This window comes from Calypte anna, chromosome 14 (assembly GCF_003957555.1).
Source record: "Calypte anna isolate BGI_N300 chromosome 14, bCalAnn1_v1.p, whole genome shotgun sequence".
In the NCBI taxonomy this organism is placed as follows: Eukaryota; Metazoa; Chordata; class Aves; order Apodiformes; family Trochilidae; genus Calypte; species Calypte anna.
In genome coordinates, this window is record NC_044260.1 from 15147354 (window position 1) to 15173118 (window position 25765).

General features: G+C 50.3%; 2 protein-coding genes and 1 long non-coding RNA gene across 5 annotated transcripts in view; 2 read left to right on the forward strand and 1 right to left on the reverse strand.

Moving 5' to 3' along the window:
* XPO6 (exportin 6) overlaps window positions 1-19622 on the forward strand; it is a 46331-nt gene extending 26709 nt beyond the window's left edge. For 2 of the 3 annotated variants that reach the window (XM_030459670.1, XM_030459672.1), the window contains 17 exons: window positions 986-1112; window positions 1820-1929; window positions 4128-4236; window positions 4997-5089; window positions 6657-6726; window positions 8468-8627; window positions 9301-9393; window positions 10677-10821; window positions 11570-11716; window positions 12413-12602; window positions 13741-13896; window positions 15107-15221; window positions 15707-15878; window positions 16272-16433; window positions 16676-16774; window positions 17662-17892; window positions 19097-19622. In XM_030459670.1, the coding sequence (XP_030315530.1) occupies window positions 986-1112; window positions 1820-1929; window positions 4128-4236; window positions 4997-5089; window positions 6657-6726; window positions 8468-8627; window positions 9301-9393; window positions 10677-10821; window positions 11570-11716; window positions 12413-12602; window positions 13741-13896; window positions 15107-15221; window positions 15707-15878; window positions 16272-16433; window positions 16676-16774; window positions 17662-17892; window positions 19097-19198 (2281 nt within the window). In that variant the 3' untranslated portion in view covers window positions 19199-19622. The remainder of the gene's footprint in view (window positions 1-985; window positions 1113-1819; window positions 1930-4127; window positions 4237-4996; window positions 5090-6656; window positions 6727-8467; window positions 8628-9300; window positions 9394-10676; window positions 10822-11569; window positions 11717-12412; window positions 12603-13740; window positions 13897-15106; window positions 15222-15706; window positions 15879-16271; window positions 16434-16675; window positions 16775-17661; window positions 17893-19096) is intronic. The other variant, XM_030459671.1, reaches the window with a different exon arrangement.
* Window positions 19623-22052: 2430 nt separating this feature from the next.
* LOC115599147 lies at window positions 22053-22644 on the reverse strand. The gene is made up of 2 exons (XR_003988170.1): window positions 22563-22644; window positions 22053-22457 (listed from the first exon to the last, which is right to left on the reverse strand). It is a non-coding gene; the product is annotated as an uncharacterized LOC115599147 (long non-coding RNA).
* A 112-nt stretch (window positions 22645-22756) lies between these two features.
* NME4 (NME/NM23 nucleoside diphosphate kinase 4) lies at window positions 22757-25265 on the forward strand. Its single transcript, XM_030459700.1, has 5 exons — window positions 22757-22880; window positions 24282-24412; window positions 24499-24600; window positions 24887-24999; window positions 25072-25265. Exons 1-5 carry the CDS (start codon window positions 22790-22792, stop codon window positions 25190-25192), a joined length of 558 nt encoding a protein of 185 aa, XP_030315560.1. The 5' UTR covers window positions 22757-22789; the 3' UTR covers window positions 25193-25265.
* Window positions 25266-25765: the final 500 nt, after the last annotated feature.

Here is a 25765-nt window from a genome sequence, read left to right on the forward strand (position 1 = left end):
TTGATCTGTGTTCAGGTATGTTTAGTGATCTCTTGTCAAGTAGGCAGTATCAAATAAAAAGGAAATTGAATCTTTTTTGCATATTCAAACTATGCTGTGGTTTTGTAGGCTTGTAATAACCCACAGGGCTGCAGCTCTTTTTTGACTGGCAATGCTTTTGGGCTTGAGTGGAGTCCTCCCTCCAAGAATAAAAAGTTTTGCAGAAGAGAAGAGCAGGGCTGTACAATAAAACCAGACAGACTGTTCCTGCCTCTCTGAAACTTGGCTAAGCCTAACTTTGGATTTAAAAGAAAACCTTGACGTTTTCTTACCATATGGGAAGGGTGGGCTTGCTGTGGGGTTGCTGGAGCTTTTGCTGTCTGTGTGATGCTGCAATGCATCAGTCCTAGGTACTGATGGAGGAGCTCACTCTCTCCTGTCTTAATATGAAGGTGATTTCTAGCATCTAATTCAGTCACAAAAGCCTGGGCTCAGTTCAGAAGTGTTTGGATAGCTGACTTACACTGCAGAAGAAACAGTCCTTTCCACCTCTCAGCTCTGTGCCTCTCCCACTGCCCCTTGTAGATGTAACCCATCTCTTGCTTATTGCTGCATTAACTTCTTGCTTCCAGCTGAACTCCTCAGTGGTAGAGGTTTTCACTAATCCTTTCTACATCACTGAGACATTTTTAATAAATCATTTCTCTGGGGTAGGGGGGATGTGGAGTGCACTTATTTTCAGATTGAACTCAATTACATTTATCCAAATATTAAAGTTGCTTTTGACTAGACTCTTTTCTGCTGTTGCAGGTATTAATGGAATGAAGGGTTGCCCATCCTGTAGGTAATTGTTGCAGGGCTTTGTATTTTAATTATTCTACTGGCTGTTAATTGTAACTTTCTTATGAATGAAAGGGTTTTGAGTCCATTTTATCACTGCTTCAATGAGATTGCTTTCCCTTGTGGTGTCCTTTGTGTTTTCTCAGCTGTATTTTTCCCCTTACAGCTACATTGAGAAGTTCACAGACTTTCTCCGTCTCTTTGTGAGTGTCCACCTACGAAGAATTGAATCCTACTCCCAGTTCCCTGTGGTGGAATTTCTGGCACTGTTGTTCAAATACACTTTCCATCAGGTACAGGCCTGCAATATCATTTTTCCTCTGGCTGTTCTCTGTTCTCTTGTCTCTTAGTTTTCCCTAGTGAAAGCCTAAAGTTAACCCAGAGAAAATCAATTCACTTTTCTCACTGGCACCTCCCCAGTAACCCTGGGGAGTTGGAGATGGCTTCATGTGCTCTTGGATTTATTTGGAGACAGAGGTCACATGTAGTTACCTTGCAAGAATAACTTGTCTGGTGTTTAACTTGGCTTCTGCTTTTATTTTTTAGCTAGTACTTGGAATGGATAATGGGATCAGGAAAAATATCTCTAGCTTGCTGTTATGTGTCTGGGGTGGTTTTCTTCTGAATATGCTGCTTGTAGTGTATCTGAGGATGGTTTTTAGTGCCTGTTACCTTGCTGTGAAAGTTGTCACGATGCAGCTCAGCCCTATTTACCCCACATGTGAATAGTGACAAGGGAGCAGGTTTATCAAATGCAGCAAGCCGTGGGGTGGGCTAATGCTGAGACCAGCCTTCTGATTCCTGGATTTCCACCCTTGTGCTAAAGCTGTTGTTCATTTTTTAACAGCTTTAAACCTCTCCAGGGGCCTTGTAGAAATTTTAAGATAAAGCAAGAAGTTCATCTCATGGATTAAAGCATGTGCTGACCTGTATTTTCGTTGTGTGGAATCAGATCTTGCCGTAGCTCCTGATACTCATTCTGAATTTTGGTGTATTTCAGCCTACCCATGAAGGGTATTTTTCTTGCTTGGACATCTGGACACTCTTCTTGGACTACCTGACTAGCAAAATTAAAAGTCGCCTGGCAGACAAAGAAGTAGTACTCAACAGGTGAGCAGTCAGGGGGTGAGAGCTGTGAGCAGACTTCATGGTCACTGGGAACAAAAAGCTCTCACTCCAGCTACACATGTGCCTGAGTCCTTTCTTTTTCCAAAATCATGAAGTGTAAGAAGTGCAAACTTCAGTGTTTCACACTGATTCAAACGAATTCAAACTGAGCAAGGTAGTGCAGGAAACCTGTCACACGTGTTGTGTGTGCGCCCAGCAGCCTTGTAGCCTGAAGCAGAACTGTGATGCACTTCAGCAGATTTCAGAGCACATTTTAGCAGGTGTCAGAGGAGGAGACTGCAGAGTGAGTGGCCTAGTAAGTGTTCATGCAGCTCATACAGCTAGTTAACGAGTTAGAGTTTTTTAAAATTTAATTAGGAATTAAAAATTCCTGTTTAAATGGAGGATGTGTTTCTGAGAAATACTTGGTGAGGCTGTGTTTGGAATTTTAGAGTTCCACTTGATTGCCTCTGTTGCTCTCTGTGTATGAACTGCAGCAGTGGTTGGCAGCTCTTCCTTTGCAGATGCAGTCACCTGAAATAGGTGGCTCTCTTTTGAGAAAAGTCCCTTTGCTGCCATTTAACTTGACCATGATCTTGATCAAGTTTTGGAGGCTTAAACCATGCTTTGTGCCATACTACCTGCCACTAAGTGCAGAAAGTAACTTCTTTCTCTGGAGCACACTTAAGTGGTTGGTTTTGGAAAGACAGCCTGGCATCACAACCAGAAAGGGCCAGTGTGGAACTGGCTTACAGCAGGCAGCTCTCTTCCTGTCAGCATGGGAACTGCACTTACTACGTTTCTCAAGTAACAGGTATTTGCACTTGCACTTTGGTATCATTTGTCCCTAATTAGCTGTTCCCTGCCTAACAGTTCTGAGCTCTGCCTCGGTGTCCTGCTCCTCTGCTTCACCTGGCACAGAACATGTGCTCATGGTGTCAAATACTTTGTTTTGGGTAAAACTGAACCAATAGCTGTTGCTCTAGGAGATGTGTCAGCCTGCAAGCTCCAACCACTTCCATTTGTTTACATAGTGTTGTGCCAGAGCTCCCTGCCCTTGGTGACAACTCCTGTAGCTGCAGCTCCCTGCAGCCTCTCAGACGTGTGAGCTCTGCAGTCTGACAGCCTGGGAGTGGTTACACCACAGCAGCACAGATGAAGTTTCCTGTTCTGTGGTTTCTAAGCTTTGCATTTTGTCCAGATGACAACTTTTACTACTGGATAAATTGCCAAATCCAGAGTTAGGTCGTGTGGCAGCAGCAAAGCCACCTTGCACAGAGAGCTTCCAGCTGCACAGCTGACTAGTCTGACACTTGGGTTGCTCTGAGTGTTATCCTAATGCCTGGTTTTCCAACCTGATCTCACCTAGGGAAGAGCATGACGTCTTGCATTTGGCCCCAGCTGTTTTGAGAAAGGAGATTTTTAAAACAATCAAACCCCCTTAAAGTCCCCAAACTTTGGCATTGCCACTGTCATGCTCAGGTGGCTCTGTGCTGATTTTGCAGCTTGGCATTTTTCTTAGGTGATCTGTGAGAAGGAGGATACTCCATGCTCCATACAGGCTGCATAGCTCCTGAGAGGTGCAAAGATACCTTTCAGTGACATGCCTTTAGTGTCACAGTGCAGGTAGGAAAGGTGATGGCTTTGCTTCAGAGAAGAAGGGCTTGAATTCACTGACCAGCAGTGTAGAGAAAAAGGACAGCAGAACAAGTAGCCTCAGAGGAGGTCCCCTTTTGAGGAAGGCAGCAATAACTCCACCCTATTTCATCTGTTCCTCATTTGCTGCCCAAAAAGCAGAGCATCAAGCAGGCTGCTGAGGAGCAGTTTAGCAACAAGAAGCTGTCAGTGCCTCCTGTTTGTGTACATCTGTGGTTATTCCATGCAAGCCACTCCTACCTTTCTTGTTTCGAACTCTTGGGCTGTTTCTATTCCCAAAGTTCCCCCTTTCCCTCTCAGAGTTAGTGGGATATGAGGGAGAACCACAGCTCTTCCCTTACAGGTTAAGCTTGTGGCCTGAAATGACCTGATAGTCTTAATCCCAGGATCTGCTTGGTGTGTCCTCACCAAACCTCCACATCTGTGCCACAGGCTCTTTGCTGTCACCTGTGTTACATGTTCCCTTCCCTGGAGGGGTTGGGGATGCAGCAATCTCTGCAGAATTGTTTGCTCAAACTCCTGCTCTGTTTTCTCCCTGCTCCCAGGTACGAAGATGCTTTGGTTCTGTTGCTGACAGAGGTGTTGAATCGAATCCAGTTCAGGTATAACCAGGCACAGCTGGAGGAGCTGGATGACGAGACACTGGATGATGATGTAAGGAGCAGAGTTAACCAAGGACAGGTCCAGATGTTAACTCTTGCACTGGTAGCATTTAGAATGTCTTTGCTCTGGAGTACAAGCTAGGCAGCTGCTTCTTCACTCCCACTGTGTGTGGGCTTTGAGGTTTAAGTCAGCATGAAAGGCATTTAACAAGAGTGTTCTTAGTTGCACTGAAAGGAATACAGCCTCTGTTTTTAAACTGGTTCTTGTGGAGAAGAAAATACTCAGGTTCAGATGATCAGAGGCAGTAGGTGTCCATGTCTGGTTCCTTTGGAATTTGAATGCTGAAGTAGCTCTGAGAGAAAAGCTTTAAGCTGTACATATGGTTGGTGCTTTTGTTTCAAGCTTGTTTCTCCCAAGTCAGTCCTGGCAAACATCATCTCAGCACTGATAAACATAAAAGAGGAGTAGGTGGCTGAGATGGATGGAGGCCAGAGCCCTTGGAAGGGCAGGTTGGTCTGCATGAGGAGTGCTGGTCATCTGAGCAGCATCAGGAGTGAACCCTTGAGGCTCATCCCTCCAGGGAACCTGGTGCAGACCCAGAGCTGGGGTGGGCAGGGTCATTCTCACCAGGTGCTGGCAGCATACGGTAGTCATCATGACAGTATCTCTTCAGTATCTGTGTGCCTGCAAAAGTCAAGCTCTGGAAGGGAGCTAGCTAGTCCCAAGCATCAATTAAAACCTACTAATCCACCAAAAACCCCATCTGTTTCCCTCTGAAGTGCTGTGCTTACCTTGAGGTCTCTCCCCGCAGCAGCAGACGGAGTGGCAGCGGTACTTGCGCCAGAGCCTGGAAGTGGTTGCAAAAGTCATGGAGCTCCTGCCAACTCATGCCTTTTCCACACTAGTGAGTAGCTACCCAGACCAGAAGCAGAATGTGAAATGAGCACCAACTGCTGGAGTTTGTTACAAGCTGTTTGATAGGGACCCCAGTGCCAGACAAGTGGGGAGATTTGTTTTTTTGGATGCAAAAGCTTGGCAAGGATGAGACAGTTCTTGGTGTGTTTTAACGAGGGTACTTCAGTCAGCATCTGAGTCCTACTTGCTGTACACTGAACTCTTTGGAAGTTGACAACTTTCAAAGTGTAAATGTTTTACAGTCACCCTTCCCTGCTGTTTATCTTGGCCTTTTTTGTTAGGAGGCAGGGCTGTGAATTGGACAGATGAGAGTGTCATTAGGGCTTTAAGGAGAGTGAAATCTTTGTTTAACTGAAAGGCTAGATACAGATGCTGAAAAGAATGCTTCAGACAATCAGGAATTACATTTGATAAACACAGATAAGTGCTTCTCTCCAGCAAGTGCCACTGCTGTTGCTTGAATGGGTGGTATAAGAGTCTTCAGGGTTTGTAGCATTGTCGTGGTTTCTGAGGAGGAGATCTTGAGGCTGTAAGCCAGTTGAACCCAAAATTCAGACTAGTTGATGCCTTTTCTCTGGGTGAGAAGGGCAAGTGCAGCAAGTCTCTGAATTCTGCTGGAGGTATTGCATGCCTCTGAACCATCCTCCCGAGGAACAGAGAAAATTGAGCTGCTGCAGAGGCAGAAGGTGCCTGACCTGAACTTTTTAAATTGTTGTTTTTGTTTAAGAAACATTCTGGCTAAGATAAGCACTAGGAGCCCATTACTAGAAACTTCTAAGTAGAGAACAAAATAGTCTGTGTGGGACAGTAGAGGTTCCTTGCAGTGTGGTGGCCAGTGAGGGGCAGCAAGAGGCCAGCAAATGGAGCTGCTGTTTCAGCAAGAGGCATCACAGGGTGAAGAGCATGTGGCCTCCTTGAAGTAACACATTAACAGGAGGAACACTGTCTGGTTTTTAAAAATAGTTCTCCCCCTGCAGTTGTACAAAGATGCCCAGCTGTTAATTAGAACCTTGATAGTGGGTTCTTGCTTTGAGCCCTGAACTGGTTCAGTTTTGACCTCTGGATAACCTAGGGGATGCCCAGGCAGTTTCAGGTGCTTTTCCCATCAGTGCTGTTGAATGCAGAGGCTTGTCTGTAAACATTTTGATAGCTGGATTTTTGAGATGCTTATGGGTGAGGTGAATAAAGCCCAAGCCTCCTGAGCTCCAGGAGTTACACCAGTTACACATCCATCTTCATCTGCTACTGGTGACATGCTGAGCTATCGCTTGTCAGGCCACTGTCTTGTTAGGCTGATTGCTGGTATCTGGGGGAAAAGGAAAGCTACCACAGAGAAGTGCCCTCAGAGTGGTGATTTTTTTTGTTTTCATGACAGCTGTCAAGCCCTGAGAAGCTGTGGCGTGTAGGATCAGCCCAGGACCTAGCAGCTCTCCTGCTCTCTGGATGTCTTTTTGGAGGCACTAGGGAGAAATAAGAAAATTGCTCTGAGTAATTAGTAGTTAGCTGTTAACTGTTTGCAAAGCCCCAAAATAATGCTCATTTCTTGTCTCTTCTAGTTTCCAGTTCTGCAGGATAACTTGGAAGTGTATCTGGGACTCCAGCAGTTTGTGGTCACTTCAGGGACAGGTAATAACCAGCATCCAGCACTCCCATCCTCACTGCTGGAGGAGCTGATTGCAGGAACACTCCAAACCCACTTTGTGTTGCTTTTTCCTCTCATCAGTTGAGGATCTGAACACTTGTATGGTGTCTAATGGCTCAGCAGTCAAAACTCCAACAACAGACAAAAGCCTAATAATGCAATTTATTTTCTCTCTTGGTATGGTTCTTCCCTTACTCTGGTACTAGAAATCATGATGCCACCTGTGTTAAGAACAGGTATGCAGCACCAAACAGCAGAGTAACGTGGAGGGCTAATGGTTACTTCTTTCCTGCCACTGAAACCTGTTTCAGGGAAGGTTGTGCTCCTGTTTGCTTTGGCCTCAGACCCAGTGTGAAATTGTCACATGAGCATTTTTATTTAAGCTTGAATTAAACCCACTGTGAGTCAATGGGGAGAATTAAGTATTTAGAGTGTAGTAGGAGGTTCTGAAGACTTCCCTAGGTTAGTACTTCAGGAGCCTTCTTGTATGAATTAGTGCACAAAGATACCAATGCTCTCAACTGAATAAAAATCCCAAGTATTGCTGCTCCTTCCTGGGAAATAAGGAAAGGAGCAGTAAGGAGATGTGTGTGAGGAAAGCTAAGGTGATATTTAAGTTTTCTGGTTCAACCAGGAGAGGAATCTTCAATACCTCTATTCATGGCAGAATGGTGATTGCTGTATGGGCAGTGCAGGACAAAATGTTTCTGATTTTAGGCTCATTTCAGACCTAGGAGAAGCAACTTTTAGGTTTTTTTAATGCTGCAGCACCAGTCTGTATTAGAAGCTGTGACATGGACTGGCTGTACAGGTGATGGATCAGAAGCAGCAGCTCAGATGCAGCTGGGGATTCAGGAGGGGGTGGGAGTGCTCTGATGCCAGAGGTATGAAATGGCAAACTTGTTGCTGAAAACTTAATCCAAAATGCAATAGGGGCAGTGGAAAGAAAAGCAGCTTTTCTTTGAAACATGGGGTTGCAGAACAGGTTTGCCTTTTTTTTAAAAGGTCTGGAATGTTTGGAGACCAGGTATGCCCAGTCCAGTGTAGGACAATTGTGGAGGTGATAAGACCTCCACAAATCTAGTGGCAAATCTAGTAATCAGTGTCTGAGAAATGTGAAAGTAAATAACCACACTTGGACATGAGGAGCAAATGACTCTTGTTGAAACAAGCTTCTGGAACAGTGAGTGCCCTGCAGCCAGCAGAGGGAGTGTGAGTAATGAGCTTCTCCCCTGAGCTGGGGTGGCTTCTCCTGGACTGCAGAGAGCCAGAAAGGCTCCTGTGTGTGCAGGTGTCAGTACCAGGCAGAAGAAAGAAAATGTGCAAAAGGCTGAAGTAGTTGGTAACATCCTTTGCAGCCTCTAAAGAGGAATTTGAAGTGTGGCAAGTGGAACAGATGAACTTGTCCTACTCAGAGTGTTTTAGTCACTTGGGCAGTGCTTTGGTTTGACCTGTGACCCACTGCTGAGCTAATTTAAGAAGAATGTTTGTAATGTAATTAGAATAAACTTTGCATTTCCTGTAGCTTTGCAGTGACGTTTCCCATCCCAGAGAGCTGTGTTTATAAGTCAAAAGCTTCTGTGGTTTTGTTTTCTTCTTGTACAAGGTTTTTACAGGATGAGTTTTCAGTTTCAGGGTTCTTAGTCAGTGGCTATTAGCACAAGTGGTTAATTACACCTCAGGCCTTGTTAGCTTCCTTGGTGGTGATCCCTCCTGTCATTGCAGGTCACAGGCTGAACATCACTGCAGAGAACGACTGCCGCCGTCTGCACTGCTCCCTCAGGGACCTCAGCTCCCTGCTGCAGGCTGTGGGGAGGCTGGCAGAATACTTCACTGGGGATGTCTTTGCTGCCAGGTTCAATGATGCCCTTACAGTGGTGGAGAGGTAGGTGTGGGAGGGGGGAATTTGCTGCCCCTTCACCAGGACAAGCAGCACAGCTCAGGTGAAATCCCCAGGTTTCTCCCTGCCTCCCCGTGCTCTGATTAAACTGAGACACAAACAACTGGATGGCCAGAACCATTCATCAGTGTTGAGTTTCCCAGATGGCTCTCTAAATCCTTCACCAAAGACGTAACTAATAGGAGGGATTAAATAAAATTAGTCACTTGGAAAAGGGACTTGTTTTCCAGCATCTGCACTGGTGATGCAGTGAAATGCGATGTAGGGTTTAATTACTTCAGAGTTGTGTCTCTCAAAGCTAAATCACCAAAGTCTCTTTTCTTAAATGAAAAGACCTGTGAAAACTGAAAAGCAGGCATCATTCAGTTCTTCCCCTCCAAGAAACAGTTAGCTCATGGTTGCAAATTACAGAATTTCAGGGCCCCAGACAGCTGCCTTGGATATGTTGGGTTTTTTCATGTCCATGCAGGAACATCTTACTTGTTCCATCTCAGCACAGGCTGTACATGATTTTCAGCTGAATGGCCTAAATGTCATGTCTGTTTATTGGCTCAGTCTGGCAGAGAGCTGCATTCAGCTAAGATGCTCTTGTGGATTTGTAGGTGTGCATATCCACCTGACAGTCCCTTTTTACCACCAGAGATGTGTTTGCTTCCAGGTTGGTAAAAGTCACACTGTATGGATCCCAGATAAAGCTGTACAACATTGAGACTGCAGTACCATCAGTCCTGAAACCTGACCTCATTGATGTGTGAGTATGAGCTGTACCCTCCCAGTGATTGTGCCCAAATTTGGTACCCACAGGGGACAGAGGCAGTCTGACATCTCCTCAGTTTGATGCTCCAACCACTCTCTCGGTCAATGTTCTGCAAAGTGCAAGCTCAGCAGTGATTGTGAGCTAACCAGGAGGGCACCTTCATTTAATGGTTGAAGGTCAGGGCTGTTGGTGGGATTTTTGGACCCCCGTTTTCTCAAGTTGATGGACTGAGGTTATTTAGAGAAAAATAGTGATTAGAAGTCAAAATGCCCTATTACACTGGCTGTGAAAGCAACCTATTATTCTGCCCTTTATTAGTGGCTGTAAAAGTTTCACTCTTCCACAGAGTAATTAAATGGTAAAATAAGTGTTACAATAGTGGTATCCTGAGAACCAGATCCACTGTCAGTTTGTTGTTCCAGCTGATGGATTTTTTTGCTGCCAGAGTCAGATCTATGGCTCAGTTAAAAGGTGTCTTTCTTTTAGCCAAGGAACCAAACCATATCCTTTCAAGACAAACAAATGCCCTCCAGCTATGCCAGCCAACAGACAAATACCTTTAATCCAGAAGCTGACATTAGGTGTGAAATCTTGATGCTGCTGGTAATAGAAAACCCTCTGACAGCCTGTTAGAGGCCTTCCATTCCTAATGTTGTGTAGCACAAACCTGCTGCCTGACAGTGTCTTGTGAGCAGAATTTAAGGCTGTCCTTTTGAACACAGCAAGAGCTTGTTCTAGTTTGTGATTTCATATAAGGCTGGAAAACTTACACTAGATTTCATCATATAGGTCCCTGGATTTCTGCCTCTCACCCCAAATTTGTGCTGTTTATCTTCCTTTAGCAGTCTCTTTCCTTTCCTGGTTTAAAATAATTTGTAAGATTATTTTTTTTCTCTTAGCAAAGGGATTTTCATCCTTTCCTTTGTCCAATATCCCTGAAGAAGTTTGTGATCTTTTTTCTAAAGCTAGCCTGGCAAAGGTACACTGTCAGATGTCTGAGGGACACTGCCTGTGTGGTTCCAAAGAAATGTTCTGACTCAAAAAAACTCTTGAAAAGGCACTATGCCCAAAGTATAACTATGAGATATGATTAGAGTTTGACCTTAGCTTATTCTTATTCTTTGGCTTAATACTATTGCTGAGTGGGTGAGTTTGGATACAGCACAGCTTGAAATGTGCCCTAAATGTACAGGGTGCAGGGAAAAACAAAAAACCTGCAGCTGTCCCTCGTGGCTTTTGTCCCCCGTGGGTCCTGACCCCTGGTGTGTCCCCTGCAGCCACGCACAGTCCCTGGCAGCTCTGCAGGCCTATGCTCACTGGCTGGCACAGTTCTACAGTGAAGTTCACCGGCAGAACCCGGAGCAGTTCATCTCCCTCGTCTCCACCTCCCTGGAGGCCATCACACCCCTGATCAGCTCCAAGGTACCTGTGCAGTGCTGGGCTGGAGTGCTGGGGATGGGGTTAACCCTCTGTTGGGCAGGGGGGAATCAGTCGGGGAGAGCTGGGGTCTGGCACAGAGCCACAGCAGATGGTCCATGGATGGTTGGACCAAGAACGATGCTGGAGAGCACAGTACAAGAGTAAGCAGCTCACAGGGCTATAAATTCAGCCTAGTGGCTTTAAAACAGAGAAATTTCTCTCTTCCGTGCTATTAAGGGATCAGACCTGTGCTCTGATTGGCAAATCACAAACTGGCACACAAGAGATTTAAGTTAAATATGAGCAAAACCTTTTTTACTCTGAAGGTAACACAGCACTGGATTGGATTGCCCAGGGAGCTTGTGGAGTCCCCATCCCTGGAGACATCCAGGACCCTCCTGGATGTATTCCTTTCAAACCAGCTCTAGGAGATCCTGCTCTAGCAGGGGGCTTGCACTAGGTGATCCCCAGAGGTCACTTCCAGCCCCCTCACCATTCTGTGATTCTGTGAAATGAATACTGGGAAGTGTCTTGTGTGCAGGAAGCTGGTCATGACATCTGGCTGGGCTGCAGCTCATGGCTGTGTATTCACACCCCAGGCAGATGTGGCACATCAGGAGATGGTTTAGTGGTCAGGGTGGTGCAGGACTGAGAGCTGGACTCGATGACCCTGAAGGTCCTTTCCAGCCATGATGACTCTGGGTGTGCAGGGCCGTGTGTCTGGGCAGCCTGACCACCCTCTCTCTTCCAGGTGCAGGAGAAGCTGCTGCTGTCTGCCTGCCACCTCCTGGTCTCCCTGGCCACCACCGTGCGTCCCGTGTTCCTGATCAGCATCCCAGCAGTGCAGAAAGTGTTCAACAGGATCACAGACACCTCTGCTCAGCGCCTGCCCGATAAGGTGATGGGTCCTAAACATCAAGGGAGTGGGATAGATGTCTGTGGGAAACTGGGCCTCAGTTCTTACTGTCGTGAGGTATAGCCTCAAAAATGAACATTGAAAAAAAAAAAGGGGGGGCGAGGGGCAGCAGTTCTCTCTGCTGAGGGTATCTGGGAATGCCAGTGGTACAGCTTGTCAGTAATGATGTATTTCAGGCAGCAGCATAAGGAAAAACCACAACTGCATTCCTTAGCAAGTGAGAAAGGAAAAAGGCCTGACACAGTCCCTGGTTCTGCATCATCTTCACAGCACAGGGACACTGATGTTGACATGCAGGAGGAGTTTCCTGTGAAACAGAATTCTGTGATATTCCACACACCCAAGTCAGCATTTCTGTTACAGAAATGGTTGTGTTGTGTGCTGGTGCTATTGTACAAACATGGAACCTTAGCATGTCAGCCAGGCAAGGAGCCATGCAAGTGGCATCATCTTCATTTTATGAACATGAAGAACAGAGACTTAGCATTGCAGGGAGAGCTGGGAGCCGGCTCCAGCTCTTAGGTGATGGAGTTTTGTTCCTCTCTCACCTTTGAGCCCTTGAGCCCTTTCCTCCGTCAGCACTGCTGAATTTTTTCCCTTCACTCCAGAGTTGTGCTTTAGCAAAAACTAAACTACAGTCACTATCAAATTTTGTCTGAACACCTCCTTGTTTTCCAGGCCCAGGTGCTGGTGTGCAGAGCCTTGTCAAACGTCTTGCTGCTGCCCTGGCCAAACCTCCCCGAGAGCGAGCAGCAGTGGGCGGTTCGTTCCACCAACCATGCCAGCCTCATTTCTGCCCTAACGAGGGAATATCGCCAATTAAAATCCAATGCCATCTTGCCACAGAGGAAAGTGCAGCTGGAGGACAGTAAGTACCAAGTTTGTTGGGGTGTGCTGCTTCCTGACAGCTGCACTGCAAGCATCAAGCTGCCCGTCTAATAACTGAGCTGGGAAACCGGAGTTAGTGTGGATAGGGAGGGCAGGACAGGAGCAATTTGTGTTTTCTTTCTTTTTTTTTTTTTTTCCTTTTAGAGACCTTTCTTCTGGGGGTGTGTACAGAGCTATTTCACCCCAGGTTGTCTGTAAATTCTTCTATCAAAGTCCTGTCTTCCTCAGTCATGCAGGGAAGTTGGCACCAAGTTTGGGATGAAACCTGGAACAGCACTCACTGCATCAGGGCTACTAAACAGCCTCTTGCTGGGAGTACCACATGGTGGTGTTAAACACTGGAGGCAGCAATGATGAAATTTATGCTTATAAAAACTTAGGGGGGGGAAAAATACTTTTTTCTGAACTTTGGAGGTACTGTTGAGGGTGTAGAGGTGGAGGAGGGGGGGCCTGAACGGATGGGGCTTAGGGGCCTTTGGAAGTTTCTGTGGATGTTTTGGGATTGCTTTTGGGTCTGGTTTGTTTGTTGATATTTTTGTTTGTTTGTTTGTTTTGGGTTTTTTTTTGTTTTTTTGTTTTTGTTTTTGGGGTTTTTTTTGAGAATCACTTTAAAAAATGTCAGAAGATTATCAGCAGACTGTCCACGTGTGTTGAGCTGAGCCAGGGAAGTTCTCCCAGCTTTTGGATTAGCTTATACAGTGATGGTTTGGCACTCCAGTCTTTGCATTAAAGATTTGTGTTTCATTGCATTAAAGATTTCTATTTTGCTGTCACATTTTGCTGGGTTTTTTTCTCTGCTAGTGCACTAGCATCTTGTGAATAACATCATTTAGAGCTCCCCTCAGCACCCAAGTAGCAGAGCAGTGGGTGCATCCTTAGGGCAGTAAACCTGTATCAATTCAGAAAGCAAGTACCCACAGTGACCTAATTGAATCTGTTTAAATGTTTAAAATGTGAACACAAATGTGAAGAAAACCTTGAGTTTTTTACTCCAGCCTGGGTTTGCTGTATATCCACAGTGGGGGATGTTTTAGTGTGTGTGTGTGAATTTAACTTAATTTCTTGCCTCTGAGGAGTCTCTTGAATGCATGCAGGTGTCACCTCTCTTTATTTTGCAGCCAAAGTGATCATCCATCAGACACTCAGCGTTTTAGAAGATATTGTGGAAAGTATCTCTGGAGAATCCACCAAGTCTCGCCAGATCTGTTATCAGTCTCTGCAAGAATCCGTGCAGGTCTCACTAGCCCTCTTCCCAGCTTTCATTCATCAGTCAGGTATAACCACAGGACAGGCTTTGGTGCTGTGAGTAGATTTATGACCATCCAGAGTCCATCAGCATAGAATTGTGGGGGTGTTCATGGGAAGTGTGTGGCTTTCTGAGTCTCTGCTTCTGGCTGGGAAAAGGTCATCTCCCCCATCCAGGATCCAGGCACTGAAGGTTTGTCCCACTTCCAGAAGATGGAGATGCCTTATGTTGTGTTCAGCAGTGAAACCAAGGATGGAGCTGATCCTGAGAACACAAAAAACTTTAAAATACCCTGTCTGGCTGTGTTTGCCCTTTATGTACTCTCCAGAAGCTTGAAGACAAAAATGTCATCAGATTAGGTCAAACAATGTGGAGTTTTTCCCCCTTTGTAAAAGAAAGGCTCCCAAAATGTAACCAGGACTGTTGCTTGGCAATCTTGTGGCCAGCAGCTTATATTCTGTCACATCAGGGTAGCTGGAATGCCCAGGAGCACCTCTCATGAAGAGCAAGGTGTCCCAGGAGACATTCTGGAGCTAGGTGGGATTTTTTTCAGGGAAGCAGGGAAACAAAACAAAGCTGAGATGCAGAGAGGATCCAAGATAGCAAGCTGATGCTGTGACTCCAGGGACGTGTTGCCTTCAGGCTGGCAGCCTCCTGCTGTTGCTTTTTCTTGGCTGTGGAAGGCTGTATGAAGCTGCACAGCCTCTCATCTTAACCTTGTTTGTTGTGTTTGGACTGATGAGGAATTTGCTGTGGTGATGACTGCGTAACCACGCGCTGAAGATGACTTCTGAAGCTAGCAGGGTATTTTCAGTTCCTGCCAAAAATAATAATAATAATAAAAAAGAAGCTGGGTTCTGTCTCCTGGCCATTCCAAGCTGTTTTGGATTTCCTTGTTTCCTGTTAACCCTGTAGGAGCAACTGGAGATGAGCCCAGACTGTGGCCAGAGCTTTCTCCAGGCAGACCAGACTGAGGGCCTGGCTGATTGTGTCCTGTTTGTTCCAAGATGTTTGGTGCTGGTTGTGCTTCTCATCTCTGGTGTTTTCAGAACTGGATGAGCAATCTTTGAGCCCTGTAGCACTGGCTGTTGCATCCAGTTTTTAATGCCAGTCTGCTGCTAAATTTCCATGAGTAAATGGGGTGCCCTGTACAAGAGGAGCAAGTATCACATAAAAGACAGTGATGAATTTGAAATTAACCTTAACACTTTCTTTTTGCTTTCCTGTTCTGATTTTAGATGTGACAGATGAGATGCTGAGCTTCTTCCTCACTCTGTTTCAAGGACTAAGGGTGCAGATGGGAGTGCTTTTCACTGAGCAGATCATACAGACCTTCCTAAACATGTTCACCAGGTATTGCCCCATGTTGGTCACTTCTTTCTTATCCCTCAGGATGTGTTGTTATCTCTGTAAACTGCTGACACAACAGATCTCTGCTCCTAAAGAGTGTAATGTTTCCAAGCTCTTTGTGTCCAGAGATTTTTCATGTCCCTGGGCTAAATCTAAGGAAAAATGCTTCTAGGTCTGAAGTCGTGCAGGCCAAGCACATCAGTCCCACAGGCTGTGTTGCAGTTTCAGCTCTCCCAATGGCTTTTTGGGAATGTGCAGGACTGAACTGGAGTCTCACGTTGCCTGTCAGCTCCTACCCAAGATCTGAGGACACCCCACCAACCTGTCAGGCTTTTATTGGGAAAGGGAGTCTATCAAACCTTAACTCTCATCTGTGGCTTAATGTACTTGGTCTGTTTTAGCTGGGCAAGTCCAGAGGCACTGCCTGCTTTCCTTTAGATGCAGATCTCTGTGGAGGTTGCTCTGCAATGACTTGGGTTTTGTCCTAGGGAGCAGTTGGCAGAGAGCATTCTCCACGAGGGCAGCACTGGCTGTCGGGTGGTGGAAAAATTCCTGAAAATCCTTCAAGTGGTGGTACAAGAGCCAGGCCAAGTATTCAAGCCTTTTCTGCCCAGTGTCATCTCCCTGTGCATGGAGCAGGTCTACCCCATCATTGCTGAGGTAGGGCTGCTCTGACACGGGGTGCAGGGAGGAGGGGGGGACAGGAAGGGGAAGGCATCACTGGGTGGGGGAAGAGCTGGAAACCTCACTCCCTGCCCAGGGAAAACTGGTGAGTGGGCAGTGGGCAATGTAAGCAGTGGGATTTGGGGGGAATTGTGAGAGGGTGGAGCTACAGACGTGCTCAAAGGAGGAGGTGAAGCTCCAAACTTGTTGGCGTGTTCATAGCACAATCCAGCAGGTGCTGGGTTTGATGCCTTCCTCGGGAAGAAACACTTGGATGCTTTGGGATTTGGGCTACAAAGCTCAGCCCTGGGCAGGGTGCTGCTATGTAGGGGATGGGGGGATCCCAGCACAGGAGCCTGCTTTGAGTTGTGTGTTCTCCTTCCCTGCCAGCGCTCCTCTCCTGATGTGAAAGCAGAGCTGTTTGAGCTGCTTTTCCGGGTCCTCCACCACAACTGGCGGTACTTCTTCAAATCCAGTGTGCTGGCAAGTGTCCAGAGAGGAGCAGCAGAGGAGCAGATGGAGAACGAGGCACAGTTCAGTGCCATTATGCAGGTACCACAGCTGCCCAGCACTTCCTGTGATGGAGTGCAGGCTCCTTGTGTGAAAAATGTTTCCACTAAAATATCTTCATTCCCTTGGCCTGGCAGCAGCACGGTTGACTTCACTGCTTCCCTTATTAGTTTGTGCTGAGAAGCAGCAGAAGCTCCCAGGGGTTTGTTCTGTGTTCGGGTGAAAATGTTCTGCCTGGCAGCTCTGCTGCTCCCTGTGATGTGATATCCATTCTTTGTTTGTAGGCATTTGGCCAATCCTTCCTGCAGCCTGACATTCATCTGTTCAAGCAGAATCTCTTCTACTTGGAGACACTGAACACCAAGCAGAAGCTGTACCATAAGGTAGGTCCTGGCTGACCAGTGTCACTGGTCACTCTGTGCCTGGGAAGGGGTGGGTGCCCTTCTGAGGCTTGGTTCAGACAGCTCAGGTCAGGATTTGGAGGCTTTTATGCCACAGCCTTTGGTTGCTGTGATCCTGATGGTCAGAGGGACATTGCCACCTCTCTGGTACTGCTGCAGGAGTGACCCCAGCTCCAGTCAGTCAAAGCCTTGAGGTGTCCCCTCCTGTGACAAGGAGGGAAAGCAGAGAACATGCACAGTGACAGCACAGTCTGTCTGAGGAAGCAAAAATGGGGATCATCAGTCTGTTCTCATCTGGTCAGCCACAGGGTGTACTACTTAGCTGGTCCCTGCCAGGTGGTTGTCCATCACTGTTGTGTAGGACCCATCCTCCAGACCCGCTAATTTAGACTCGTTAACTGCTGTCATGAAGGATTAGAGCTGGAATCTGGGGTCTTGGCCTTCTGGTTAGCCTGTGAAAGCAGAGCTTCCAGGTTCCCATCTGTGGTGGCAGCTGCAAGCCAACCCATCACATTACCAGCTGCCTGCTGCAGACTCCCTGGTTTTCAGGAGCTTTATGCAGGGCTGAAACTGGCTGGAGGTGGAATGGGACTTGATGCTCTTCACTTAAATGCTTAAAAGTTGGGTCAGGTCTTTGAGGTAAGTGTAGCCAGGCTCACCCTTATCTTTCCAGCTGATATTAATCTAGTTGGTTGTAGCCATTTGTAGATCAGGAAGTGATTTCTGTCCTTCCAAGAGCCTGCAGATAGCTCAGAAGGTTGTGGTGTTGCAGTGGCCCTGTGCAGCCATCCTCACTCCCTCCAGGACTGTGTCCTCCTCCAGTGCTGAGCTCTGGAGCTCCCTGACCCTCTGCTTCTCTCATTGTGCAGAAGATCTTCAGGACCACCATGCTGTTCCAGTTTGTCAATGTCCTACTTCAGGTGCTTGTCCACAAGTCACACGACCTGCTGCAGGAGGAGATTGGCATTGCCACCTACAATATGGCCTCAGTGGACTTTGATGGCTTTTACTCAGCCTTTCTCCCCGAGTTCCTGGCCAGCTGTGATGGTGTGGACTCCAACCAGAAAAATGTGCTGGGAAGGAACTTCAAAATGGACCGGGTAAGAACTGCAGCAGCAGGGAGGGATGGAGGGATGGTGCTCCCAGGCTGTGCTGCAGGGGGATGAGCTGCTCAGGGAGGTGGTTTGAGGCAAAACCCTTTCTGTTCCAAAACCCAAGGGTTTGTCCCCTTTGGTGGCAGAACTGCTATCTCATTTCTCAGACTGCTGAATGCTGTGGGAATTAGGGAGTAATGTTTCCTGGAGGAAGTTTTCATAGGGGTAGACTGACATTTTCTAAAGGGGGACACTCAGATACTTGCCAAAATCCTGCTCCAGCTGCTGTCCAGATGTGTGAGGGTTACCATGGAGACAGCAGAGCAGCTGCCCTGGCTCACAGCTCTCTCAAACCCCTCGTGAACCTCCCCCTGCACCATCACAACAGTGCAGCAGCTCCTGCTTTCCATCTGCTGAGGCTTCCTGGGCCCTTCAGTCCTTCCTTTCCCTTGGAGGTGGAGGGGAGAGAGCCTTGGGGGGATGATAGGAACATCCCCGTGTGATGGGGAAGGTGGCACCCAGCAGCCTGGCAGCATGCAGTGAGCAGTTGGTGCTGCAGGTGGCTGAGTGTGACCATTGGTGTTGCAGCTACCTGTGAGTCCAGGAGGTGGTGCTGTGAACCTGGCCCGGTTCTCCCCAAGGGAGGGAATTGGGATTGTTCAGTTTGGGGAAGAGGAGGCTGAGGGAAGACCTCATTGACTTCTACAGCTCCCTGGAAGGAGGCTGTAGGGAGGTGGGGGTTGGCCTCTTCTCCCCAGTGAATAATGACCAGAGGAAATGAGCTGAAATTGTACCAGAGGAGGTTCAGGTTAGATCTGAGGAAGAATTTCTCTAGTGAATGAGTGGACAGAGGCTGCCCAGGGAGGTGGTGGTGTCACTATCCCTGGAGGGATTTAAAACATGTAGATGTGGCACTTCAGGGCATGCTCTGGTGGGCATAGTGACTTTTTAAATTTGTATTTATTTTGTGAGGACTTGGTGGTTGGATGCAGTGATTTTTAGAGGTCTTTAGTGTGGCTCTGTCATCAGTTCTGGAGCCACCTCTGCTGCTGGGACTTGGGCAGCAGAAACTCTGATGTCCTGGGCTCAGACAGGATCTGTGTCAAAACTGACTTGGGTGTTGGGCTCTCTTGGTTCCTTCCCACCCCCAGCCCCCACCTGTGGGATTCCTCTGTTTGCAGTACAACGTGTGGTGTTTGATCTTTTGCAGGACCTGCCATCGTTTACCCAGAATGTGCACAGGCTGGTGAATGACCTGCGTTACTACAGACTCTGCAATGACAGTTTGCCCCCTGGAACTGTGAAACTATAGTTACTGCACTGGACTCCTCTTTTGATCACTGTAGGGAACGGATCCATGTCTCCTTTTGCCACCACCTTCTCTCCTCCCTGGTTGTGCAGGACCCTGTGTCTTGCTGACGGGGACACCTTGGACTCACGCACCAACACGCTTCCTTTTTGGTTGGATTTTTTTATTCCCCTCCTCCCCTCCTCTCCTCTCCCAGCCCAAAGCTCCCCAGCTGGAGTCAGCACTGTCTGCAGGATGTGTCTTAACACCCACCCCCCCGGGCATATCAGCTCCAAGGGAAGTCCTGGCTGCTGGGGTTTTGTTCCACCACCACAGCACTTTCTGTGTCCAGAGGATTTCTGTGGAGTTGCTGAGGGCCATGGACATCCCCACACGTCAGAAGCGCCAAAGACCTACTTCAGACATTCAACCTTCGTGTCATTCCACCTTCCTGCCCCTGCCCAGCTCTCAGAGGAGGAGTCTCCTGATGTTGGGACTCTTTTGGCACTTCTGTCACTCCCTTTGGTTTTAAATTGCCTTGAAAAAAAAAACCTCCCTGCTCTTGGTGGGGTTTAGAGACTTTTTTGGGTTTTTTTTTTTTTAAACGTTTTCTCATCATTCCATTGTGATACTAAAACAACATGCTTAATGGAAATAAAGTGCTTACTTTGTTGTTTTAAATAACGAGTTGGTAATTTGGTGTAGTTTCTTGGCAGGCCTGTCTGTCACTCAGCCACTTGACTCGATGAAAATGATTTTGTGATGCAGGCAGCCATCTGCAGCCTGCCCAGGAGCCTGCACTGCACCCAGGGGCAACAGGAGGGCCAGGGGCCAGCAGTGTGTCCTTGTGGTCAAGAAAACCAATGGCATCTTGGGGTGCATCAAGAAGAGTGTGGGCAGCAGGTAAGTGGAGGGAGGTTCTGGAGAACTGTGTCCAGCACTGGGCTCCCTAGTGCAAGAGGGACAGGGAAGTGCTGGAGAGGGGACAGCAAAGGGCTTACAAAGGTGATCAGGGGACTAGGAGGAGATTAGGGAATTTATCAGGAGAGAGAGGCTGAGGGGCTTGAGTCCTTTTAGTCTGGAGAAGACTGAGGTGGGGTCTTACCAAGGCTTATAAAAAGGGGTGGGTGTCACAGGATAGGGTCAGGTTTTTTCAGTGGTGCCCAGGGGACAGGACAAGAGGTAATGGGCACTTGAACATAGCAGGTTCCACCTAAACATGAAGAGGATGCAGATCCATGCTGGCTGCTTTATCCCTTGGGTCCTCCCTGGGGCTTTGCTACCCCTGGTGCTGATCAGGTCATTCCCACCAGCAGAGTGTTCTCCAAAGTGATCCAGAGGCAGGAAGAACATCTGATGTTCACAGGGCTGTACCACAGGAGAGCTAAGCTGAAGGCCAGAAAAACCTGACAGTGACAGAAGGTTAAAATCCCAGTCCCTGGTCAGACAGGATGAGGTTTTCTGGAGCTTGTGAGTCTCTGGTCATGGATTTTTTTTCTCTTTCCCCTGAAGTCTCTAAATCAGGTACCTGGTGTAGAGCATGAAATCACTCCTAATTCTCTGTGGTTACAAAGGCAGCTGCAGTAAGGGCTGTGTGGTGGGAACAGGACCAGTCACTCATTGCAAAGGCTGGAGGAGATGTTCTCCCATCAGTGTTTGTGGGCATGGAACTGAGTGGGATGTCTGAGCATGGGCAGCTGGGAGGCACCAGGGGTGCAGGAGCATTTGCTCCATGGCTCCTTTGGTTGCAGTTTTGTGCAAAACACCCTGTGATGCACGTGTTTGCTGTTTGGAGATTTCATCTGCTGTTTGGATAACCTGTGTGCTGACAGAGACTGGCATCCAGCTTGGACTGGGCCCAGTTTGATGTTTGGAGCTGTTTGGACCCTGCAATAAGCCACTTGAGGTGAACCAGAGCCCAGCCTGTCAAGGAGATGCCTCCCCAGGTACCAAGGGCAGTGACTCATGGATGTGTGCAGAGCAGGGGGAAGGGGGTGATGATCTGAGACCAACCTGCAGAGCTCTGACCCCCCTAAGGGCTCCTGACAGCCAGACCCTGCACCAGGAGCTCGGGGGTCACAGCTGCACCTTGGTGGGTGCAGGGTCCAAACCTGTCCACAGAGCTTCTCTGTCCTCCTGAGCTCCAAGCCACAGCTGGGGGGCTTGGGATGCTCCCCAGAGCACCCTGGCTGTGGCTCCCTTCAGTGCAGTCACCAGCTGTGGTCCCAGCACCCTCCTGCCTCTGGGTCTTGCAAAACATTTGGTTTGGTTTGGTTGACAGAGGAGGGGACAGGGCATGTTGTTCCCTTGGTCAAGGGCAGCAGCTGGCAGGTGGCCAGAGCCCAGCTTGGGACCTGCCACCCCTCCTCCTACAAAGCCTTTTGTCCTTTGTCACCCGAAGCCTGGAGCCACCCCTGGAGGGTGAGCAGACAATAACCCCAGGGTGCTTGGGGGCCTGGGTCTGCCTGGGTGAATCTTCCCCAAAGAAACCCCGTCCTCTGAACCATCCTCTCCCTGTGCAGCAGCAGAGGGACCTCTCTCCCCCTCCCAGCCCCTCTTTGGGTGGGTGACACCAGTTTCTGGGCAGGGAAGTGTTGGTGGGACAGAGCTGGTGCTCTCCCTACCCATGGAGAGGCCACACAGAGGGGGTTCCTGCAGCCAGGAGCCCCCAGGGACCCCTCCCAGGCTGTGCCCCCCACCACTCCCTGCACCTTCAGGAGCCAGGAAAGAAAGAAGAAAGGAGCCAAATGCACCTTGGAGACAGGTTCAAGTCTGTCCTGACAGCCCCCATATTGCCACCTGCAGATGGGGACCCCCCTCACCCCCTTCCAATTCTCACAGGTTCAGAGAACAAGCCCCAGGTGACCAGGACTTCCCATGAACTTGTAAATATTTTAATAGCAACGTTTGTGTCAAGCTGCTGTCCCATGAGGTGTCCTGGGAGTTTGGGATGCGAGGGAAGCTCCAGGATGAGGGATTTCTCACCACAGGGGCTGGGATGGGGGATCCTGAGGCCTCATACACCTGCCTGGGGAGGGAGCAGGCAAAGCTCCCACCCCCTACTTTAATTCAACCTTAAGGAAATCTTGAGCTGGAGCCAGGCTGTGCAGAGCAGCATCCTGCCCTCCTGGCGGGGGCTCAGCTGCTGTTCTCACCTTGCCTGGACCATCAGGGACAAAGCATGATGCTGGTCTGGGGGTTCTGACAGGGCCCGGGCCCCTCGTTCTTCCTGGGTCAGGCAGGGGTCTGGGTGCAGGCTCTGACCCTCCGGGAAGAGCTCACTCTGTACAAGGAGATGTGTCCCAGGGTGAGATGCTCCATGCTTGGGCTGTTCTGGGTTGATGTGTCCCCATGGTCAGATAGGCTGGACTGGGAGGGTGCTCCATACCTGGGATGCTCCAAGTCGGGAGGATTCTTCTGCCCGGGATGCTCATGTCCCTGCTGCCCCATCCCGGGATGCTCCGTGCGGGCTCCTCGGCCTCCCGGTCGGTCCCAGCGGCTGCTTTAAGGGGAGGGACGGAAATCTGACCCGTCCCCGGGCTCGGCCGGGCCCCTTAAAGCCTCTGCGGGGCGGTGGATCCCCGCTGCGGCCAGGTCGGACCCGCCGGTCCCGCCATGGGCTCCCTGGGGCGCTGCCTGGCCCGGAGCCTGCTGAGGGGGCAGCCGGGGCTGAGCTGCCCCCCCGGGCCCCGCTGCTACGGCTCCGGTGAGACACGGCCCCTGCCCTAGGACCCTGTCCCCATCCCTGTCCTGCCCCGGGGGACCCTGTCCCCATCCCTGTCCCGCTATCAGCCCCTTCCCTATTCTGCCTCTAGGGACCCTGTCCCCGTCCTCATCCTACCCTGGGGACCCTGTCCCCATCCCTGCCCTGCCCCAGGGGACCTTCTCTCCACTCTTGTCCTGCCCCGGGGGACCCTGTCCCCATCCCTGTCCTCCCCTCAGCTCCTTCCCTATCTGTGCTGCCCTGGGGACCCTGTCCCTGTCCTCCTCCTGCCCTGGAGACTTCATGTTTTCCTCAACCCCTTCCCTACCCTGTTCCTGAGCACCTACTCCCAAACTTTGTCCTGCTCCTGGTCCCCCTGTCCTTATCCTCGTCCTGCCCCTGGAGACCAAGTCCCCATCCTGTCCTCAGTGCCTATCCCTGTCCTGCCCTCAGCCCCTTCCCTATTCTGTCCCTGGGGACCCTGTCCCCATCCTGCCTGGGGACCTGGTCCCTGTCCTGTCCCAGAGGACCCTGTCCCCATTCTCATTCTTCCCATGGGGGCCAAGTCCTCATCCCCATCCTGTCCTCAGTCCCCTGCTTGTCCTGCTGCTCGGGGCTCCTGTCCCCATCCCACTGTCATTGTTCCCTCCCCTCCCGGTGCCCAGGTCCCCCGGGGGACCCCTGTGCTGTCCTGGGGAGCACAGGGTGGGAGTCTGGTGGAGCACCAGGGTGTCTATCAATGCCCAGATAAGAGGGTGAAATAGTGGGGTCACTTCTCCTGCTCTGTCCCCTCTGGCAGCCCCAGACAGGGCCACGAAGCCCGGGACTGGTGGCCAAACGCCTCGGTTAGGTGCCCTCTCCCCATCTCTTTCCTGTCCCCTCTGTCCCTCCAGTGGATGGGATCTACTTGTCCCTTGGGGTGCTTGTGTGCCCTCACAGCAATGCCACCCCATGGTTCTTGATCTTACTCTTCACCAAAGCAGGACTGTAACCAGGGACCCCCGTTGTGCCAGAGTTGGTGTCCAGGGGAGTCCTCGAGGCCAGGCAGGGGTGGTGGCACCCGTGGTGGCACCTGCAGACCTTTGGCGGGCCAGGGTAGGGCCGTGCCTGTGGCTGAAACCAGCTCCAGCCTGTCCCGTGTTGGGTTTCCCTGGCCATGGACACGTCCCCAGACCCCAGCAGGGCTGTGCAGTGTCCCCGGGTCCCTCCTGGGACCTTTCCAGTCTGCGAGGCACAGCTCAGTCAGAGGGACGCAGCCCCAGCACGGGACAGGGATGGGGATGGGGTCAGCAACCTCTGGTGCCCCAGGAGAGCAGCTTGGGGGTCCTGCCACCCCTGCCTGTGGTTGGTGGTCACCCGTGTCCCCTACCTGGTGGTGACCCCATCCCCTGGGTCCCCACGCAGCCCCCCCGGAGCTGCAGGAGCAGACCCTGGTGCTGGTGAAGCCGGACGCGGTGCAGCGGCGCTTGGTGGGAAGCGTCATCCAACGCTTCGAGCGCCGCGGCTTCAAGCTGGTGGCCATGAAACTGCTCCAGGTACCCACCCCAGGGACCCCCGGCACACAGGGGAGGGGAGGGGTCACCATCTGGGTGTCCCCACCGTCACCACACGTTGCTCTCAGGCAGACCAAGGGCTCCTGGACAAGCACTACCAGCACCTGCGGCAGAAACCCTTCTACCCCGTCCTCCTGCAGTACATGAGCTCGGGGCCTGTGGTGGCAATGGTGAGGGGATGGGGGGGATGGGATGGGATGGATGGGATGGGATGAGATGGGATGGGATGAGATGGGATGGGATGGGATGGATGGGATGGGATGGGATGGGATGGGATGGGATGGGATGGGATGGGATGGGATGGAGGGGGTGGGATGGGATGGGGTGGGGTGGGATAGAGGGGTTGGGATGGGGGGGATGGGATGGGGTAGGATAGAGGAGAGGGGATGGGGGCGTTGGGGTTTGGGTGAGTTTGGGAGGGGTGGGAGGCTGCTCAGGTGTCCCCTTGTCCCCCAGGTGTGGGAGGGCTACAACGTGGTGAGGTCCACGCGGGCCATGGTGGGGGACACAGACTCGGCCAAGGCGTCCGCGGGCACCATCCGGGGGGACTTCAGCATGCACGTCAGCAGGTGAGGAGGGTGGGGGGCAGCAGTGGGACCCCCGAGGCCATTGTCACCCTCACTGTCACCGTCCCCTCCCAGGAATGTGGTCCACGCCAGCGACTCGGTGGAGACGGCCCAGAGGGAGATCGGGTTCTGGTTCCAGAGGAACGAGCTGGTGGCCTGGCAGAGCGGAGATCGGGATTTCACCTATGGACCCTGAAGAGACCCCCGGCCTGAGGGACCCCCAGACCCACAATAAACCCCAAGGCCTCCCCCTCGGGCCACTCACTGCCCTCGGGTGCCACCCGCAAGCTCCATGGGGCTGTGGGAGGGCACTGGGATGTCCCCCTGGGGCACTGGGAGGGCACTGGGATGTCCATGGGGAGCACTGGGAAACACTGGAATGTTCCTGGTGATCACAATGTGGTACTGGGAATCTCTGGGATTGTCCCCATGGTGCATGGGGGCTGTACTGGGAAGCACTGGGCTTGCACTGGGGCAATACTGGTCAGCTATAAGAGGCACTGGGATGTCCGTGGGGGGGACAATCAAGCAGTACTGGAAGCCCTGGGAGACACTGGGGTTGTTCCTGGGGGCCACTAGAGCACTACTGAGAAGCTCTGGAAGATACTGGGCTGTCCACAGGGGTCACTGGGGTGGAACTGGGAAGTTCTAGGAAGCACTGGAATATCCCCAGTGGGCACTGGGGTGATACTGATAAGCTCTAGGGAGGGACTGGGCTCTCCCTGGGGAGCGCTGGGGTGGTACTGGGAAGCCCTGGGATTCACTGGGC

Bases quoted from the DNA above. Each gene is read 5' to 3' on its own strand.
- NME4 (XM_030459700.1), top strand. From the start codon at position 22,790: ATGGGCTCCCTGGGGCGCTGCCTGGCCCGGAGCCTGCTGAGGGGGCAG. The intron at 24,413-24,498 runs GTACCCACCCCA...CGTTGCTCTCAG, and splicing joins TGGCCATGAAACTGCTCCAG to GCAGACCAAGGGCTCCTGGA. The intron at 25,000-25,071 runs GTGAGGAGGGTG...GTCCCCTCCCAG, and splicing joins TTCAGCATGCACGTCAGCAG to GAATGTGGTCCACGCCAGCG.